Source organism: Gouania willdenowi, chromosome 22 (assembly GCF_900634775.1).
Source record: "Gouania willdenowi chromosome 22, fGouWil2.1, whole genome shotgun sequence".
In the NCBI taxonomy this organism is placed as follows: Eukaryota; Metazoa; Chordata; class Actinopteri; order Blenniiformes; family Gobiesocidae; genus Gouania; species Gouania willdenowi.
The window spans coordinates 1,228,048-1,248,301 of record NC_041065.1 but is presented as its reverse complement, the minus strand read 5'-3'; the positions used below and the strand labels follow the sequence as shown (position 1 = coordinate 1,248,301).

The window sequence follows — 20,254 nt, the reverse complement described above, 5'->3', positions numbered from 1 at the left end:
GAAAAGGGAAAAACCTTTCGAACAACTTCGAAAAAAGATGAACTTTTCTTGAACTGGACGAATGCAAACAACGTCTGACAGGGAACAAGGCCAACATAAACAAGACAACACTGACTACAGATGAGAATAAATTCTACACAAAAAAGGACTGTTCAGAACAACCTAAGAATGTTTGACCAGAGAGACATGTAAACCCATGTAAATTTTTGATGTACAAAATGGGACGGGACCGAGATAAGCAAACTGCTTCTCTCGTCTCCTTTTTCGGCATGTACAAAAAAAAAAAAAAAAATGTAAAAAAAAAGTGAATGTAACCATGTTGGAAATAAACTGAATAAATAAATAAATAAAATAAATAATTAGCCACTGATGCTACCCAGCAAAGGAGGAAGAAGCAGGAACGAGTGAGATTATGGCGCTACAGAGTGATATTGTGACGTATCCAGCAGCTCACAGCTCCACATATTAACACAGAACATGAGTGGACCTGAGTGGATTATTGATAATGTTGAGATCGTGAGATAAAACCATCAACTAACCGGGCTAAACGGGTCATCGATGCGTGTCGGGAGGAGAGGTGGCGGCACTGATTGAGTTAATTATATTTTATCAACAGTAAAAACACTATTGAAGTTATTTGTGCTTTTAATGTACTTTTTTTTACATTTTTTAATTTTATTTCAAGTGAGGGAATAAATTAATTACATACAATAACACTAAGAGTAATCCACATGCACAAATATATTCCATAAAATATCAGCTCATGAGCTGTTTGAGTCAGCAGTTATTGTAGCCTTTTTAATGTGTCTAGTGTTGATGTATTATAATTTATTTGTGTTTGTCACTGCCTGTGAGAATGAAACATGTTTTGTGAACTTGTCTGTGGGAAACAAGGTGAAACACAACAAAAAATTACTGAAGCAGGGAAGGAGAAATATATATATACTGTATATATATAAAAGCATATGTATATTTTATTCTCCTGTTTCTTCCACAACAATTTGTTTTCCCACTGTGGAAAACTAAAGCAGAGAACAACACAATATATTATAAAAACCACAAATCAACATGAAACATCCATATACCATGTGGGCCTCCTGCTTAAACAATTTAGGGGTGGTTAAATGTCTTTTTATTTGTCACTTTCTCTTATATTACTTTATTTTCAGCAAACTCACCGACATGTGCTAATAATCACTATTTAACCACACAGGGTCAGTAGCACAACAGTCCAAAAACTAAGGGCAGTGTATTTTACAACTTAAATTACCAATATTACAAAGAAAAGAAATATACTTCACTGCAACAGCCACAGCATTTATAAGCGCTGGATATAATTGTGCTAACCCTAACTCTTCCTCTCATTGTTTGTGTGCAGGCGTGTTTAGCTAGGAACTGTTACCCCTCCCCTCTCAACTACTACAACTTCCCCAAGTCCTGCTGCACATCAGTCAATGAGGTGATCTGCCACGGCATCCCAGACAGGAGGCCTCTGCAGGAGGGAGACATCCTGAACGGTGAGTCGGTGGGTGGGTGGGAGGGTGGGCTCAGGACTAAGGACTAAGGACAGTCTGAGGGTTAATCCTGAAGGTCTCGCTGCTTTTACATCATCCTGAAGCTGAGGCTGAGTATTCAGGGAACTTTCGGGTACCAAACGTGTACTTTCTGCTTATTCAGTATTTTATTACAACATAAACAGGAGATATAAAATGTACTGACACTCTTTGAGTTCAGGACCGATTTGGTCCCATTGACTCCCATTATAACTACATATTTTAGATATACTGTTATCCTGACATAAAAATGGTTTTCCCACTAATACCTAATAAATATAAGGCCTCTACCTTCGAAATACAACAAAAACAGGTTTTTAGGTGGGATAAGCACCTCCCCCCCAATACAAATGGTCTTGTAGTGTTGGGATACACGTAAGTGTGATGTGAATGTGGTTGAAAATGTATTTTGTGTGTATGTGTGTTAAAGCGTATGTAAAAGTTGAATAACTAAAGGCAAAATGAACTGGTTCATCAGGCGTTTATGACAAAAATGGCATAAAAACATGAAATATATTAATGTAGTGTAAAACTTTAATAATAATAATAATAATAATAATAATACATTTTATTTAAAGAGCTTTTCAAGACACTCAAAGACACTTTACAGCATAAAATGGATGTATTGGAGTTTATTTAGGACTGTGTAGGTTGTACTAAAGAGGAGCTATTGCAGTAGTCAAGGCGGGATGTGATAAAGGCATGAATTAGAGTTTCAGCGGCGGGGAAGGAAAGTGAAGGACGGAGGCGAGATGTTTTTGAGGTGGAAAAAAGCGGTTTTCATGATTTGTAGAGTTATCAATGGTGAGGTGAAAGTCAGAGGCTGTTTGGGTGAATGGGTTTGGACCAATGAGGATGACTTATTTGTTACTGTTTAATATCAGGAAGTTTACTTGGAGCCATGTTTTGATATCAGAAAGACAGTTTGAAAGTGTGGAGTGGGTTTCATAGGTGATAGACTTGGTGGAGATGTGTAATTGGACGTCGTCGGCGTAACAGTGAAAACGGAGACCATGACGATGAATGATTTGATCGAGGGGGAGAAGGTCGATGGTGAAGAGGAGAGGACCAAGCGCAGAGCCCTGGGGGACTCCTTGGGACAGGGGGACAGTGGAGGAGGAACAGTTGTTGATGAAGATAAATTGTTTTCTATTATTGAGGTAGGACTGTAACCAGGTGAGGGCATTGACACTGATATTGAGGAGGGATTTTAAGCGGGAAAGTAGGATGGAGTGGTTGATGGTGTCGAAAGCAGCAGTGAGAACGAGAATTGAGAGTAGGGTGGAGTCAGATGAGAGGAGGAAGTCGTTGGTGACTTTGAGGAGGGCTGTTTCAGTGCTGTGTTTGGTGTGGAATCCAGATTGAAATTGTTCGAAAAGGTGATTATTGTTGAGATGGGATGTGATTTGTGAGGCAACAATGCGTTCCAGAACTTTTGACAGGAAGGGGAGGTTGGAGATGGGTCGGAAGTTGATCATGATGTCGGGGTTGAGACCAGGTTTTTTGATGACGGGGGTTACGGCAGCCAGTTTCAGTGATGAAGGGACGGAGGGAAAGGTGAGGGAGGAGTTGATGATTTTTGAGATGAGCTGGGAGATGGTGGGGAAACGGTGCTGAACAAAGATGGATGGGACAGGATCAAGTACGCAGGTGGAGGTTTTATGGTGTGAAATTGGAAAGAGAACAAGTGGTAAGAGGGGCGGAGGCAGGTGAGGAGTCAGCGGGAGTGAGAGAAATATTTAAAGAACTGTAGAGGGTGTTCATTTTTGATTGGAAGAATGATAGGAAGGAGTTGCTTTTATCTGTGTTAAATAAGTGGGAAATGTCACAGGGTTTGAGGAGTTTGTTGACGGTGGAGAAGAAAGTCTTTTGGTTATTGGAACTGTTGTGGATAAGGTTGGAGTAGTAGTTAGAGTGGGCAGTTTGATATAGTTGAAGGTGATCAGAGTAGGCTAGGAGATGGACTGTTAAACCATTTTTTTTGTGGAGACGTTCAAGTTCTTTGTGGGTTTTTGGTTTTCTGAGGTCCGGGGTGTACCAGGGGGCGGTGTGTGTAAATGAGACTGATTTGGTTTTGGAGGAGGCAAGTTGGTCGAGGCAGGAGGAGAGGTAATTATTGTAATAATTAACAAGGTCCGTGGGATCGTCAGAGAGCGGAGGGGGGGGGAGGCAGAGAGAAGGTTAAGAAGAGAAGTGGAAAAATCATGAGGAGAGATGGATTTCAGGTTTCTAAAACAAATGGTTCGCTTGTCCTTGGGGTGGAGGTCCATGGTGATAGCCAGATTATCGGAGATGCAGAGGTCAGTACTGGAAAGTTGCTGGATGGTGAGACCGGTGGAGCAGAGAAGGAATTCAGAGGCATGGGGGCAGTTGATGTTGAAATCACAGAGGAGGAGAATGGAAGGTGAGATGGGTGAGAACTGTGTGATAAAATCAGATAAATTGGGGAAAAAAGATGGGTTGGGTTTAGGAGGGCGGTAAATGACTGCAATGATGAGGGGGGAAGGACCAGGGAGTTAAAAGGTGATGTGTTCGAATGACTGAAAGGATGTTGTGGATATGGTGCTGATGTTGAGGGCTTTTTTATGGACTGAGGCTACGCCACCGCCCTGGCCAGTGAGACGTGTTCAATGTAAGTGTAACTAGGGGGAGTGGCTTGGTTTAGTGAGAAATAGTCTAGAGGTTTATGCCAGGTTTCAGTGATGCAGAGAAAGTCCAGGTTATTGTCAGTTATGAATGTAGGATGAGTGCTTTATTGTTAAGTGAACGGGTGTTAAGGAGAGCCAGTTTCAGTATTTTCAGCGTTGAGGGTGGCTGTGAGAAACGAGGGAGTGGACGAAAGATGGGATTGGGCTGTTTCATGCGTTTAGTGTCATTTTTGTAGGGTTTAGGGCGCCTGGCTGTGATTATGGACTGAATGGGAAAGGTGTGAGCAGAGGAATGTAGTAATGGGTGGAGCCTGTAGGGGGAGCTGTGGCAGGAGGAGGCACTTTGGTGGGGCACAGTAGAGTAAAGTGAAGGAGACGGTGTGTGTTTTGTAAATAGTCAATCATGTGGGAAATGCTGGATGGCGTGCTGACGATTGGCTGTTTCTGATGTGAAAAAAGTGGGAAAAAATATTTATATATGACATAAAAGTTTAGGGTATCGTTGTGGTACCTTTGGTCAAAGAGTGTAGGGTTTTTTCAATAAATGCTCATGGCTCTAAAATAATGCCTCAAAATCAATGTTCAATTATTGACCTACTCAAGTCTGTAATAACTTCATATCAAATGTTCCACTTTGCACCTTATTTTTGAAAAAAATGCAATATTTTGTTTTTCTCATTGAAAAAAATGGTGTTTTTATGACAGAAAGGGCATAAAAACATAAAGAGTACAGAAATATAATAAAAACTTAGTATTTATGGTTCGGTTTTGAGTTATTTAAAAGATCTAATGTGAAAAAAGTAGAAACAAATATTTATAACAACATTCTTATGACAGTTTTATGAAGGGTACCGTTTTGGTGCCTAAGCTCAAAGAGTGTAACTGTTTTTTAAAGGTTCCCTGAGGGTTAAAGTGGTGGTGAGAGTTCTCGATCATGACAAATGGTCGTCGCAGCTTCCTGAAATGGAGTCAGTAGGAGTAGTTGAGGAATGTTTTCATATACTCCCCTCAGAGCGTCTGATTGGACACTGATCAGGACCTGGTCTCCTGCTGCGGCTCCACTGAACATTTCACTGTGTTTGTCACATTCTGGGCTTTTATTAGAGAGAATGTTTTGAAACATCACACTGACTGGCTCTGATTCCCATCTTCATGCAGTGGACATCACAGTCTACCACAACGGTTTCCATGGTGACCTGAATGAAACTTTCTTCATCGGTGACGTCGAAGAAGGAGCGAAAAAACTGGTTCAGACGACCTACGAATGCCTTATGCAAGCCATCGACTCTGGTAGGCCCCGCCCCCTCTGTTGTCATCCCAACAATTATGTTTTTATCATTACAATTATGTTTTCAAAGATCCATGTTCAATTACAATTCAATTATGATTACGGTTTATCGCATTTTTCCAATGAAATTAAAATACACATTAAAGAGTATGCACACCTACGCCACACCTGGATGTACACCTAACAAACATAAATATGTCAGTCACGCGTAGACACAGGTGTGGTGTGAGTGAAGCTATAGTGATCAGGTGACCTTCACTATGTAGCACCGTCTACGTGACATGGAAACACTTAGAAGAAATTATTAGCGTGCAGGTATGTAAGTGTGTGTGTGTATCACGGACCACCATTTAGTCCGGTGTCACTACACCCATCCATAGAGTGGTAGTGACTGTAGTGTTACGCTCTGAGTCAGATCATTGATGTGATTGGACAGGATACAACACACACACACACTTAATGACGTGCACATGTGTACACGCCTGCACACCTAATGTTTTTTTTACACACACACTTACATACCTGCATGCTAATAATTTATTTCTAAGTGTTTATATGTCACGTAGACGGTGCTACATAGTGACGGTCACCTGATCACTATAGCTACACTCACGCCACACCTGCCACTAACCCTAACTACTGACATTAGGTAAGTTTAGTGAAAGTTAGACGTGTGTGTGTGTGCGTGTGTACTTTTTGACTGTTCCTTATATTGTCATTTTGTAACGATTAATCGTAAGGCAGTAGAGGGCGTTATATATTTATCCCGTCTCTTGTCCAGCAGTGTACCCACGGGCGAAATCTGCTACTACTTTCTTTCTGGCCGCCTTCTACTCTTAAACATGTTAATAAATGATTCCTTACACCTTTAGCACCAAAAAAATATCTGTAATATTACATATCTGTAAAAGTCACGTTTTTCTATTAGTGCTGTCTGCTAGCATAGCATCTCTTCTTCACTGCAAAATATCTGCATGCCAACAGACCACTGGGTTACCAGCGCCCTCTGCTGGTCCAAACAAATATCTGACGTAAATACAGTGAAATGACTGTTTTTGTCCAATTGTTAAGGCACAAAATACATTTTCAGTTGCACTTTTAAAAAGAAAAAGAACTATTTTGCAGTTTTGCGTTGTTTACTGTAGAACTAGAATATAAATTAATAGGCTTCTTCATTTGTATTATTCCTTTATTTATTTCATTCAAGATTTATTTTTAGTTAAATTGCTTTGTTTTGAATAGGTTATCAATGGATTCTTTTGACAATGAAAAATAAAAGGAAAATAATACAGTATTTTCTAGTTTTTTTTCCTAAAAATCCCTACTGACAGCGCATGATGGTCACATTAATCTGCCTCGGCCAATAGCAGCATTCAACCCATAGAGGGCAGTAACTGTGACATTTTACAACTAAATACGCAAAATTTAAATGCTTTTACTGAAATGTTAAAAGTGGGACTAGGATTAATAAACAGCACTACTTAATACCCACATACATACAGTATGTATTCAGTAGGAAAAAAGTGGGTTTAGTTTTTAAATAAACCCATAAACCTTATCCTTCCTCTTGTGTTAGTTTTCTGTTTGCATCTTTTATGATAACGGGTCAGTTTGACCCATGTCTGAATTCAGGCATAAAATACACTAAAAACATTTTTATTTTAGTTTCTAATCTATTGATTTCCTTGTTAGGATTCTTAATCAATGGCAATATTGGTATTAATAGCCAGCCTTTTTTGCTGTCACTATACCCCGAGACTTTATTTTTTATTTAAAAAAAAAAAAAAAATGATAAAATGATCCTGAAGAGAAGTGATAGGTTACCTTGATATGAAACTTGATATGAGACATAGAACTGTAACATGGTTCCCTAGGTTTGTATTTAAAAAAAATTCTATAGAATTTCCATGACAATCACAATTACAAAGCCACTTATCTGAATTCAATTAAATTATGCCATTACAAACTTTCTCTGTTAGTCGAGGGGTCGAGGCTTAACAACCTAAGCAAGACGCGCGCGTGATAACGCACAGAGGAGATGGCTGACACTCACACACAGTATTTATAATAAAAAATATACTAAATGAGTAAAATATAACTAAAAACTAAACAATATTTATACAAAAAGTACACAAAATGACAACAGAAATGCATAAAAATATACAAAAAGGCTCCAAAAACACAAAATTATTCCAAAAAACATACAGTACAGAAAAATACACCAAACAACAAAATATGAAAATGGCTCAAAATACACAAAACTAAATACTTATACAAAAAATACACAAAATGATGACGATGCACAAAACTACAACAATACACAAAATGAATCCAGAATCACTACAATGGCAACAAAAAACAATAATTATACAAAAAATGTACAACAACACAACAGAAAGATACAAAAATACACATGACTCCAAAAACACACATTACAGAAAAATACATCAAACAAAAAAATATAAAAATGAGTATAAAAAAACAAACACATTTATCATGTTCATGTCCCATAAAATTAAACCTGGGAAATCACACACACTATTTTATTTTGTACCCACAAATGAACCCCTTTATAACAGAGTACAGAGTATGTACACCTCTTTGTACATCCAACCTTTAAACACATACTCATATGGCCATAATTGACAACTGTACTTAAGGTCCCACATGAATGCATACTTCTGACAAGCACTGTACTAGTAGTAATAATAACTGTGCTTTACAATAGGTTCTATGCACCGTTGTGCTCGGGCCCTAATTATAATTGACCCCTGGCCTGCTGTCCCTTCTTGTTTATAATTGAACTTCTTGGTTTTAAATGTTCCAGTGAACGCTTCAGTCGTTTATTTCAGCATTTCTTAAATGGGGGTACGTGTACCTCTAGGGTTACGCGATAGCACAACAGGAGGTACTTGAGAGAAAGTGGAAAATTAACAAATAAAGTGTCAGTCTTAGTCCCGCCCCAGGCGTCACATGATTGGAAATGATAAACTATAGAAATAATCTATTCAAGAGCCACTAAAAAAGTGTTTTTCATCCTTGGGGTCAGGACCCCATGTGGGATCACCTGGAGTTCAAATGGAGCGCCTGAAATTTCTGAAAAATTAAAATGGATTTTTGAATTATTCTTTGTTATTTTAATTAAAACAGCACACAATCTTAAATAACTGTATTTATATACTTTCACTTTCTGAAATATAAACCTAGTTAAACTAAAATGCACAACAAATATACAGTATATATGAGCTCAAACATGAAAAGAATAAATAAATAATTGTATTAAAAAATGTCTTTGGGGTCGCCAGAATTTCTTGATATCAAAATAGGGTCACGATCCAAAAACAAACCACAGAACTAAATATTGTTTCTTTCCACTTATTCATTAAAATGTTGTCACTCGTTCATTCTATCATTATGATCTATAGTTGTTTTCAAATAGTTTTCAAAGCAAAATGTTGTCCACAGTGACAAAGGGGGGACTTGAGCCAAAAGTGTGTGAGAACCACTGGTTTAAATTCCCAGTTAAGTGTATTGTGGTGTGTTGACTTCCTCCCAGTGAAGCCAGGGATCCGCTACAGAGAGCTGGGGAACATCATCCAGAAACACGCGCAGGCTAACGGCTTCTCTGTGGTGAGGAGCTACTGCGGCCACGGCATCCACAGGCTGTTCCACACGGCGCCCAACGTGCCACACTACGCCAGTGAGTAGCTGCTCATCTGCTGGGAGGTGGGGTCAACGTCAATCAGTTTACGGTCTCCTAACTCCGCCCCTTTCACAGAAAACAAAGCAGTCGGAGTCATGAAGCCTGGACACGTGTTTACTATTGAACCTATGATATGTGAAGGTGAGTAAACCTTTAACTAACCATGTGTTTCCCTGTTTGAAAACATCAGCACCACTCAGTGAATTATATTTAAAGGTCCAGTTGATGCTTTGTTCACCCATCTCCATCCCAACAACTTGGTATTTATAGTTTGTTTTTCACAAACTCTGTTTTCTGGAGTTTTAGCCTCACACAGCAATTCTCATAATGGGCTGATTCACGGCTTACTTATGCATATTCATGAGTAGGCGTGTCTGTAGACTCTGACTCCACACAACAGCGATCACTAGCGATAGTCTTTTGCTATTTACACACTTGTTATTGTTTTCAGCCAAAAAACTGCACATTACAGCAAAACACATGGATATTTAAGCAGCTATTGTGATTTAGACTCAGAAAAGTGTGTGCGCGTTGCTGCAGAACCAGAGCAGCACACAAACACATCCAGACTCTCTCCTTACCGCTCTTCGTCACCTTATAGAAGCTGTAAATCGTCCAATTCCACAATAGAGTCCATTGTTAGCGCTGTTAGCCACAAATACGTAAACATCACCATCGTTTCCTCCTTACACTACACCAGGTCTCTCTGCATAGACTGGTGTAGCATTAGCATGGAGTGCTAACAGCTGATGTGTGTAAACAATGGGTCCGTGGCTCCAAGCAGTGACTTCCGACACGATCAGCAGCAGAAAAAGTAGTGTAGTTTGTATTTACATATATGGTAATAAAATATAATATATATTCTATATTAAACAGCAGTGTTTGTTTTAGCTGTTTTAGCTCACATTCTAGGAGGCATGTATTATGTCTATGGTAGGAGGAGAGAGGATTGTCAGGAGGAGGAGTTTCGGCAGGTGATGTCACCTGTGGAATAACAAGGGAGAGAGGAAACAGAACTTTTACACTCTGTCCCTCTGAATGAGGCTAAATGATGTTTGTCACTGTAGATAAACCATTAGAAAGATGGAAATCCTGGTTTTAATCACAAATAAAATGGTTCAAAGTGACCAAAAATGGTGGAAAAGGTGGTAAAATGGGATTTTAAAAACCGCAGAAATTGGTTAAAAGTTGTAAATTAGAGTGGATAAAAACAGACAGAAAAAGTGGTAAAAATGGTTCCAAGTGTCAATGTTAAAACAATTAGATTAAACTGTCAAATAATGAACATGACAAATGGTGAATGTGGTTAAATTGGCAAAAAATAAGCATGAAATTTGGTGAAAAGAGGTTAAAAGTGACAATGGGTCAACATGTGACATTAGGTGTAAAAGTGGTAGAAATGGTTTATAAGTGCTGAACATGTCTGGAAAAATGGAAAAATGTGCAGAAAAGACATTAAAATGTGATGTAGAAGTGTCAGAAATGGGAGAAATGTAGCAAAAATACATGAAAAGGAGCAAAAATAACGCAATAAAAAGTTATGAGAATAGGTTAAAATATGGAAAGTTTGGTGTAGTTGCAGGAAAAGGTAAAAATAAGCAAAAATTAGCTCAAATTGTTTAGAAAATATTTTTAATTTCTTGAAGGAATACACACTTCCTACGGGCACTGCACTAGTTTAAAAATTGGACAAACGGTGTAGGAGGAAAAAAACAGATAAGAATAGTGAGGAGGCCCCCTGCGTCCTCACTAATCATTTCATCTAAATTACAATGCAATTACCATTACAACAGCAACATATTTTTTCCCATTACAATTATAATTGCTCATTATTGTAATTATCAATGACTAGTACAGTGCCCGTTGTAAGTATGTATTCATGTGGGGTGTGTGTAGAGTTAGTTATGGCTAAATGAGTGTGAGGTGTACATACTCTGTACTCTGTAGGGTTAGAAAGGGGTTTATTTGTGGGTACAAAATAAAATAGAACTATTTATTTAGCATTTCGAAAAGGAATAATTTATTTTCCAAAAAACATGATTATAATATGCATTGCAATAAATAACAGTCTAATGTAACTTTACAATAATAAGTGGTTGTATTCATATGATCATGACAATCATATTTTTTTATCGATGGTCGACTGTTGTGTTTTAAGCATTTTTTAAAATAAGTATAGCACTTTCTGTGCATGGCTAATTCAGCACGGTACATCTCGGTACGTACACTCACGCATCAGCCGTGCGTGCGACTAACTCACCTCTCCGTGGACTCCTCCGTGGGCCCAGTCTCTCACACACACGCATGCGCATCTGCCGCACGCACCCTCACACAGAACAAACGCATTGTGGACCCATCCGCTCACTAAACACTTATAATTCTCTGCCTGACGAAGCAGATAGTTAGTGATACGGTGCTGCTGCACACAGTCATGGAGACGGAGGAGGAAATGGAGTCTGTGACCCGTGATTTAAAGGAAGTTTGGGATCATGGGAATAATATTAAATAACCATGAAATATTAACTTGAATAACTTTTAGCAGTACAAAAACGTTTTTAATATGGACCGTTTTTTAAACCCAAACAAACTGAGACATAGTGACGTCATGAAACCGGAACCAGAAGTAGCGCGCTCATTACCGAGAGTGCCGTAATCTTAAAATAAACGTTTTGAACATTTTGCAACACCAAATTACTCCAAACTAACGGATGCACAAACTTTGATATTTGGAAGCCGTTGACAAAGTTTCAGGTGGAACTCACACCGTGTCTGGGAGATATCCACTCTACAAACACACATACACGCAGACCTTTGCTACTTTATAGATAGATATGATAGTATAACTGACTGACCCTGGTGTGTATCACCATTGTGCGTGTGTCAGGGGGCTGGCAGGATGAAACGTGGCCTGACGGGTGGACGGCCGTGACCAGAGACGGGAAACGTTCGGCTCAGTTTGAACACACGCTGCTGGTGACGGAGACAGGCTGTGAGATCCTGACCCGCCGTCTGGAGGACAACGGCCGCGCCTTCTTCCTGGACCAGATGTAGGCGGTTCTGAAGCGCACCACGGACTGGCCTTTACCACGCACGCCCAGGACACGGCGCCACGCCTAGAGGCAGCACTCTGGGAGCTCCTCATCGTTGAAATAAAGGAAAGAATGTGTCTGAGATCACCTGTGGCCTCTCTGGAAGTGTTTGACATCTGGTTTATGTTCATTACAGTAAAACATCTGGCCTGTGGACAACTCTGGCTGGCTTTTCTACGCGTACCTATTCAGCTCGGCTCAGCCGTCGTGTTGTCGTTCTGTTGGGGTGATGATGTGTGTGTTTGTGGTGACGTGTGTGTTTGTGGTGATGTGTGTGTTTGTGGTACTAAAGCTCTGGAAAGGCATCGTAGCACGATTCGCCAACATTACTATTAAGGCCTGTACTATGAAGCTAGATAAATATATCCTGGATTTATCTCCGTTAGCTTCACCTAACCAAACATTCTCTGTCAGACAGAAGCTGTCCTATGAATCTAGATATGAACTCGCTAAGTTAAGCGAGTTGATTCCAGCCTGGCTTCATTTGCGCTCTAGTGACGGAGGAGGAGATTACATCGTCAGACCAATCACAATCACAGAGAACCTGGAGAGCAACTTCCGTCACAATTGAGGAATAATTTTTCAAAAAAAATGAAGAATTAAAATCAATAATTCTCATCAAAAACAACTCAAAACTTTAATTAAATAAAACTTAAATTAGTGAGATTATAAACGTAGAGTAAACAGACACATTGATCAGTTTCACTTTATCTTCTGCTTTGTCGGTTTCTGATGCTGCGTTCATACAGATCAGTTTACATCATAATATATATATTTATATTATCTACAGGACTGAGGCTCTCAGCGTCACCACAGAATACATGAATTTATTTATTTATTTATCGGTCTGAAAGCATCTGACTCACAGGTTTTATCATCTGACTAATGTAGATATAAATCTATATGTTTCCTAAAGGATAAAATAAATATTCTCTCTCCTGTCAGTGTCACATCAGATCCACACAGACGTGTCCACAATGATCCTCCTTTGATTGGACAGCTTGTTTTCTAAGAGAACTGATTGGGCAGGAGGCGGGGCTTTCATACTCGCTCAGGAATAATCCAGAATATAAAATGGTCCCGACCAGGCTAGTCGTTAGGCCTAAGTTACCATGGTGATTTAGCCCGGTGAGATGTTAGCGAGCTTTGTAGTACAACATAAACTGATTAAATCACAGCAGAAGAAATCCAGCTTCATAGCACAGAATAATCCCAGTTAGAAATACCCTAATAAAATACATGTTTCCCATTAATTCGAGGGAAAGTTAATGATGGCAGCAGTAACTTCATAACACTAATGAATACTTCAGTTTCAACATAAAACACAGAATTTCTCTTTAATTATGCAATTGTTTGATTATGAAGTGACCACTTTGAAACATGTTGTATAGAAAATCTTCTTGTTCTTATTTTACTAGCCACTATTTAATAACTTTCAGCTAATTATAAAACAAGTGAATTGTTTTTACAGTTTAACAATAATGTTCCGTGAACCCCCTTTGTATTTTGTCTAATTAGGTGTCCCCCTTTATAATTTATCTGATGTTTCATTCATTTAATCTACAGTCACAAAATCATTGTATTTAAAAATATATATAAATATCAATAGAACTTTAATGCCTATACAGCATAAGTTTCAATGACTGTTTCAATGAATTACAAGAAGAAAATATTTTATTGAGCAAAAACTACTTTGTCGTTGTGTCCCCCCCCCCCCCCCGACCCTAAAAAAATAGTTTAGAATGAATTGGTAAATGTTTCCCTGTAATGTTCTCTTGTAAACAAACCTCTTAGGTGAACAGAAATCCCCCAAATCTACAGCATCTTTAGCAAAATCCTTTGTCCCAATGTTTCAGTCAAAATAAACATTTAAAGTTGGTAAATTTAATGCCGTTAACTCATTCAGTGCCAGCCATTTTCAGATTTTCTACCCCTCAGTGCCAGCCGTTTTTGAACATTTTGACTGAGTTTAAAGACCCACAGAATATTTTCTACTATGACTATCTGAAATCTGACACCAGATTCTGAAAGATTGAAGCCTCTACTTTCATCATAAAAACATTTGTTTCTGGCTCGTTTTGTTCTTTTGTAATCAGTCGTTGAATAGGGCAAGTTTTACTCAAATCTTCAGTTTCAGAGCAAAAAGCTGAGAAAAAAGCCTTTTTCTTAAAAAAAAACCTGTCAGTGACTTTAAAGCTATTTTTTTGCTTTAGTGACAACTCTAACATCTGAACATTGTTTCCTTATATAAAACATTAAAAAAAACACTGAGACAGGGCTTTTGATGATAAAATTATTATTTATTTATCTGGGTCAGAGTTGAATGGATTTCTTACTGTATTTTGACGTTCCTCCAACTTTCTCTCCCGTCAGTCTGCACACACGTAACTTCCTCTTCTACAGAGTGTCACTGCGTTCCCCGTTTTTTTATGGTTTTATCTCACAATCACCACATTATCCATGAGTTCTACACATGCTCTGGTCAAGTGTGCGCTGCTGAGAACATCAACTCTGTACGTAGCGCCATTTTCTGTCTTGTAAACGCCTTTCCTCTCTCCCTCTGAGCTCTGCTGAGCATGGATGATCTCTCATCCAAAGGTGCGCTGCTACCTCCTACATGTCACCTATTAATTTTGCTATCTGGCTCACAGGCTGGGGGTTTTTTTTGTACCCCCCTCACCCCCACCCCTCCTCCCGACATGCAGCAATGACCCGTTTGGCCTAGTTAGTTGATGGTTTTATCTCACGATCTCAACATTATCAATAATCCACTCAGGTCCACACATGTTCTGTGTTAGTATGTGGAGCTGTGAGCTGCTGGATACGTCATAACATAACTCTGTAGCGCCATAATCTCACTTTTTCCTGCTTCTTCCTGCTTTGCTGGGTAGCATCAGTGGCTAATCTCTCATCTAAAGGTGTACTGCTGCCATCTTCTGGGCACAGTTGGTCACTACAACACCCCACAGTTTAGATATTGATGAGGGACCTCCGCCAGGGTGTTTTCTAGTAATCCCCGTGAAAAAACGCAAATGGTGAATTATTTCGTCAATGGCACTGAGCGTTTGGATTTGAAATGACAAGATATCTCGTCAAAGGCACTGAGCGAGTTAAGCTGAGTAGGTACAAAGGAAAACACCATCAGAGCTTTCTGTGGATGCCACGTTTGTTGCCTTGTTTGTGAAATTCCAAATAAATCTAACCAGCACAAAAAACTGTCTTCTTTATCAAGTTATTAACCAAATATGGTATTATATGAAGTCTGATGTGGAAAGGACAATGTAAATGTGACTCAATCATCTGGAAAAATGAAGTTTTAAACAGTGGGAGAGATGAAATGACATAACTTGATATAAGTAATAACATTACATTATATTACAGTTAGAAAGTGTTTTCCTATTTTATAAATTGAAGAATTCATAAATTATGGGAAACCCTCAAAGAAAGATGTGAAATAAACACTTATTTTAGCCATGGCACATTACAGTCAGCAGGGGTCGCTACTGCACTTAAAACCAACTCATGGGCAGTGCTGGAGTCTACGATAATTAAACATTTTATCAATTTATGTGAAAGTGTAATATATGAACAAATATCTTTACATATAGGAAAGTATCAGTAATTTTATAAATGTTGCTGTAAATCTGGTCAAAAGTAACAAAAAAGAAAAACTTTTTTTTTTAAATGCGGTTTGTTGCAAAAAGTTTATTTTAGCATGTGCAACTTTACAATCGGCGCCCCATAAAAAACACATTCATTACTTTCAAAACCAAACATTAATCTTAAAAATGTACTAGATGAATAAAGATTGTTCATTATTTTGTAGTGTATTTCTTTTGTTTTAGGTGAAACTGGGAAGTTATGTTGTAAAGTTGTGCACGCTAAAATGTTTTTTTTTTCTCATAAAAATGTCTAGGTTAAATCTAAATGTTAAATATGCAATCTAAATTAGCTGTTATTTTGATACTTCCTGTGAATTTTCAAAGTCACTAAATATATAGTTTAAATCGTGACATTTAGATTTAGCATTTAGATATCACATTTATATTCAATCTAAATTAATTCAATCTATTTATCTAAATTAGCTGTTATTTTGATACTTCCTGTAAATTTTCAAAGTAGCTAAATATGTAGTTTAAATCGTGACAATTAGATTTAGCATTTAGATATCACATTTATATTCAAATGTAACATTTAGATTTAGAATTAATATTTAACACTCATATCTAGGTTTAACATTTAGATTTAGATGTCACATTCATATTAGAATGTTATATTTATAATTAATATTTAACACTTATATTAAGCTTTAACATTCACATTTATATTTAACATGTAACATTACGACTTAGATTTAACATTGACATTTTCATGAGAAAAAAAAGTATCACAAATATTGCTGTAAATCTGGTCAAAAGTAGCTAAATGTTTATTTTAGCATTTAGCATTTTAACTTTACAATCGGCGCCCCATAGTTATTTAAATACTTTTACTCTAAATTTAGATATTGTGAGTTTGTCTTAATCATGTTTTTAAACCTGACAGTATTTAAACTGCAGGTGGCGATAGTTGCTCTACAGACTCCAGCCGACAGGGGGCGACAGCTGTGTTCTGTTTGGCTACCATGTGACGTAGGAGAATCGTAGCTCCGCCCATTCACTGCTCTCCCTGACTCTAGACGCGCTCTGACCGACTAATGCTAACCATGCCCAGGCCCTTGTGGACCGTAGCACGCCGTGCTGCTCCTCTCCTCCGCGGTCACACCATAACACAGAGAGCAAACGTCTACTCAGCCCCCCCTAAAGAGAAGATCGGTGCCATGGTGAGTGTTTCTTATGTGCTTTAGCCCGAAACAGGCTAGCATACATGCTAACGGCTAGCCCAGTAACGTCCTTGGTTTACGAGGTCACCGTGTTTGTTCACAACCAGGAAGTTAATAACTGTTACTTTTATTTATTTATGATCAGTGTTTATTAACGGGAGGTGTTTATGAACAAAGTGGAGTTTAATCCCTGATTGTGTTTAGCCTGTTAGCTTGTGTTTAGCCTGTTAGCATGACCTCTGTGTGTGTGTGTGTGTGTGTGTGTGTGTGTGTGTGTGTGTTGAATAGTAAACATTTCCTCACACACTACGTTTCACTGTTAAATACTGTAGTTCATTCCAACTTGTTTCAATAAATGTTCATAGCGCTAAAAGTAATAATGCCTAAAAATCAATGTTCCTATAATTATTGATCTACTCAAGTCTTTTTAAAACCTAATATCAAATGTTTTACTTTGCAACTTATTTTTGAAGAAAAACATTTTTTATTTTGTTTTTGTCATTTAAAAAAATGTGGTTTTATGAAAAAAAGGACATAAAAAATGTATTTACTTATTTACTTTATTTTATTTATTTATTTTTTTTTTTTTTATGACCATCACCAGCCCTCCCTAAGGAAGGGTAAGAAATCTTTTATTATGGGGAGGATATAAAAAGGGAGAGCAGTGTTACACCTAAGGGGAGGGGAAAGGGAGCAGGGAGGAGAGACTCAAGGCAGGAAGTAGAAAAGGTGGGGAAGAATAGACTGTTCTTCGTATACCAGCATATGTGAAAAAAAAAAAAAAAACGCTACTGCAAGCCCAGGAACTGCCCTGGGCCCACAGATGCAGCCAGGCCAGCAGAAAGAGCGGAGGCCAGGGAGCCCCAGGCAACCCCCCCGCGGCCGAGCAACCCCCCAGATGCCCCCAAGATCCCAGGCCGAGAGGCAGCCACCGCCCCCCACACACACACATCCGAGGAAGCCCCAAGCAGCCGAGCACCCAGCGCATCCCCCCACCGACCCCAACCCCAAGGCCCCCCGCCAGCATCCAGCCGCCCCCACCCACCCACACCCAAGCACCCAACCCCCCGAGGGAAGGGCCCAGAGAGCCCCCCGCCCGAGACCCCAGCAGAGGAGCCAAGGCCCCTGCCCAGCAGACGGCCAGAGCCGCGCGGAACGGGCAGCCGGTGGGCCCAGAGCCAACAGGGTCCGGACCCCAGGCCAGAAGGACCCGGAACGGAAGCAGCACCGAGAGCAGCGCCCCCAGGGACGACAACCACGCCCATAGTCGCCGAGGGCACCAAGGGGATGCTGCAAGCTGCACCCCAGAGCGCGCCAGATCGCCTTTCCTTGATGCGCCCCAGACGCCCCCCCCCCCACCAAAGGGCCCAGCCACACTGCAGAGCCCGGCTCACAGGGCGCCGCCCAAGCCGGGGCCGCACCCGCAGGTATGGCAGGGCGCGGCCCGTACCACCCGCCCCGGCAGACCCCCGCCAGGACCGGCCAAGCCAGCCGGTCAGACAGGGAACCCCCAAGGGCGAGCCCCCGGGCCAGATCTCCGTGGGGGGCACCCCCCCAGCCCACGAACAGGCCACAACCCAGCAAGACCGTGCAGCCCCAGACGGCACAAAGACAGCTGCCCAGGTCCCGCCCCCCACCGGACAGCGCAGGCCATGGGGCAATGCCCCCCCCGGCGCAAGAGCGACCGGTGGCCGCCACCACAGGAGAGAGGGATCCCAATGGCACACAACCGATGCGGAGCAGCAGCCTCCAGCCAAAGGCGCAGAACCCACCCACCCGCCAGCCCGCAGATAGCAGGACAGACCTACCAAGTGGCCGATACCGACCTCAACCCCCGGAACAGCTAGAGCCGCCCCCCAGCAAAGAGCACCACCCCGGAGCGCCAAGCAACCCGGCGCAGAGGCCGGCACCCCCCAGCGCGCCCACACTGGCGCTGCAAGCCGCCCCGGACCCACACGCCGCGAGGCACTTTATTACTTTACTTTATTTTAAAGGGTTAATGAATGATTGTTTGTTAAAAACAATGTTTAATAGTTGAGCTTTTAGAACAAAGTCATTGATTGTTTTGTGTCAGAAGCTTTTAGGAATTATTCAAATGCTATTGATGAATGTAGTGGAAACCAGCATGTGTTTTTATGTTGACTGAGGTGGTTTTGTTGTTGTGTTCAGGAGACGGTGTTTGCACTGGGAGTGTTTGCTGTAACTATACTGGGACCATCAGGATGGATCCTGGCCCACCTAGAGGACTACAAGAACAAAGAATGAATGGACTTTAAAAAGTGTTCCTCATGTTCCACTGGTGATGATCAGATTAGCTGATGGATACATGTCACACATCCTGAATATACAATAAAAACGTACAATTTAACCAAACTCTGGTCTGGGGTCTTTTTAAGGTCATGGTGATGGTTAAAGAAAAATGACGTGACGGAAATGTGACGACTTCCTGACGTCTCAGTGGCTACGTTTACATGAGTTTTAATTCAGAATAACAATTAAATATTCTTTAAATACATATTTATATATATTTTGTTTTTTAAGTAACCCTGTAAACACCTAATTCTGAATAAATAATAAAAGGACATTCTGAATTAAACTTAAATCCAAATTAAGTGGCTGGTTTGTTCTGATTTTAATTAAATAAAACATAATTAGACTACAGTCCCCCTTGATGCAAAGCACATTTCATTCACACACAATATAGAAATAGGGTTAAAAAAAGTGCGAAGAGGCAATTCATCGATAATTTTTCAGAATAAAAACGATATGAATAATAACAGCAGTTCAGAGGTGATATTACACTGTTCTAAAAACTGTATCTCAGTCTGTGATTTTAATGTTTTAAATTTCATGTCAGAAACATTGATGTTCTGTTCATCTTCTAAACGTTCATTCTGCTTTAAATGAACTAGTGCCTGTAGGAGGTATTTATTAATATAGAAAAGTGGGAGGTTCAGGAGCTGATGACATCACTGGAGGTGGGACTGATGACATCATCAGCTCATGATGACCTCAGCACTGGTTGGTTCTGGAGCAGATAGAGACAGACTTTGGTCCTTTCTAATAGAAAACCTACAATCACTTAAGTTAATGTTTATAGATAATGAGTTGGTTTGTAAATCTATGTTTACATTGTGTAAATAAAGTTATT

The 20,254-nt window shown here is 39.9% G+C and overlaps 2 protein-coding genes across 2 annotated transcripts in view; both read left to right on the top strand.

Annotated features, from left to right (window-relative positions):
* The window catches only part of metap1 (methionyl aminopeptidase 1), a 30,730-nt gene extending 18,367 nt beyond the window's left edge, over positions 1-12,363 (top strand). The window contains exons 7-11 of the mRNA XM_028438603.1: positions 1,379-1,517; positions 5,360-5,491; positions 9,046-9,189; positions 9,268-9,333; positions 12,077-12,363. Coding sequence (XP_028294404.1) covers positions 1,379-1,517; positions 5,360-5,491; positions 9,046-9,189; positions 9,268-9,333; positions 12,077-12,243 — 648 coding nt within the window. The 3' untranslated portion in view covers positions 12,244-12,363. The remainder of the gene's footprint in view (positions 1-1,378; positions 1,518-5,359; positions 5,492-9,045; positions 9,190-9,267; positions 9,334-12,076) is intronic.
* Positions 12,364-16,878: 4,515 nt separating this feature from the next.
* LOC114456251 (cytochrome c oxidase subunit 8A, mitochondrial-like) lies at positions 16,879-19,422 on the top strand. Its single transcript, XM_028437896.1, is given in 2 exon segments — positions 16,879-17,103; positions 19,273-19,422. Coding segments are annotated over 2 exon segments (276 nt in total). The 5' UTR covers positions 16,879-16,977.
* The last annotated feature ends 832 nt before the right edge of the window (positions 19,423-20,254 follow it).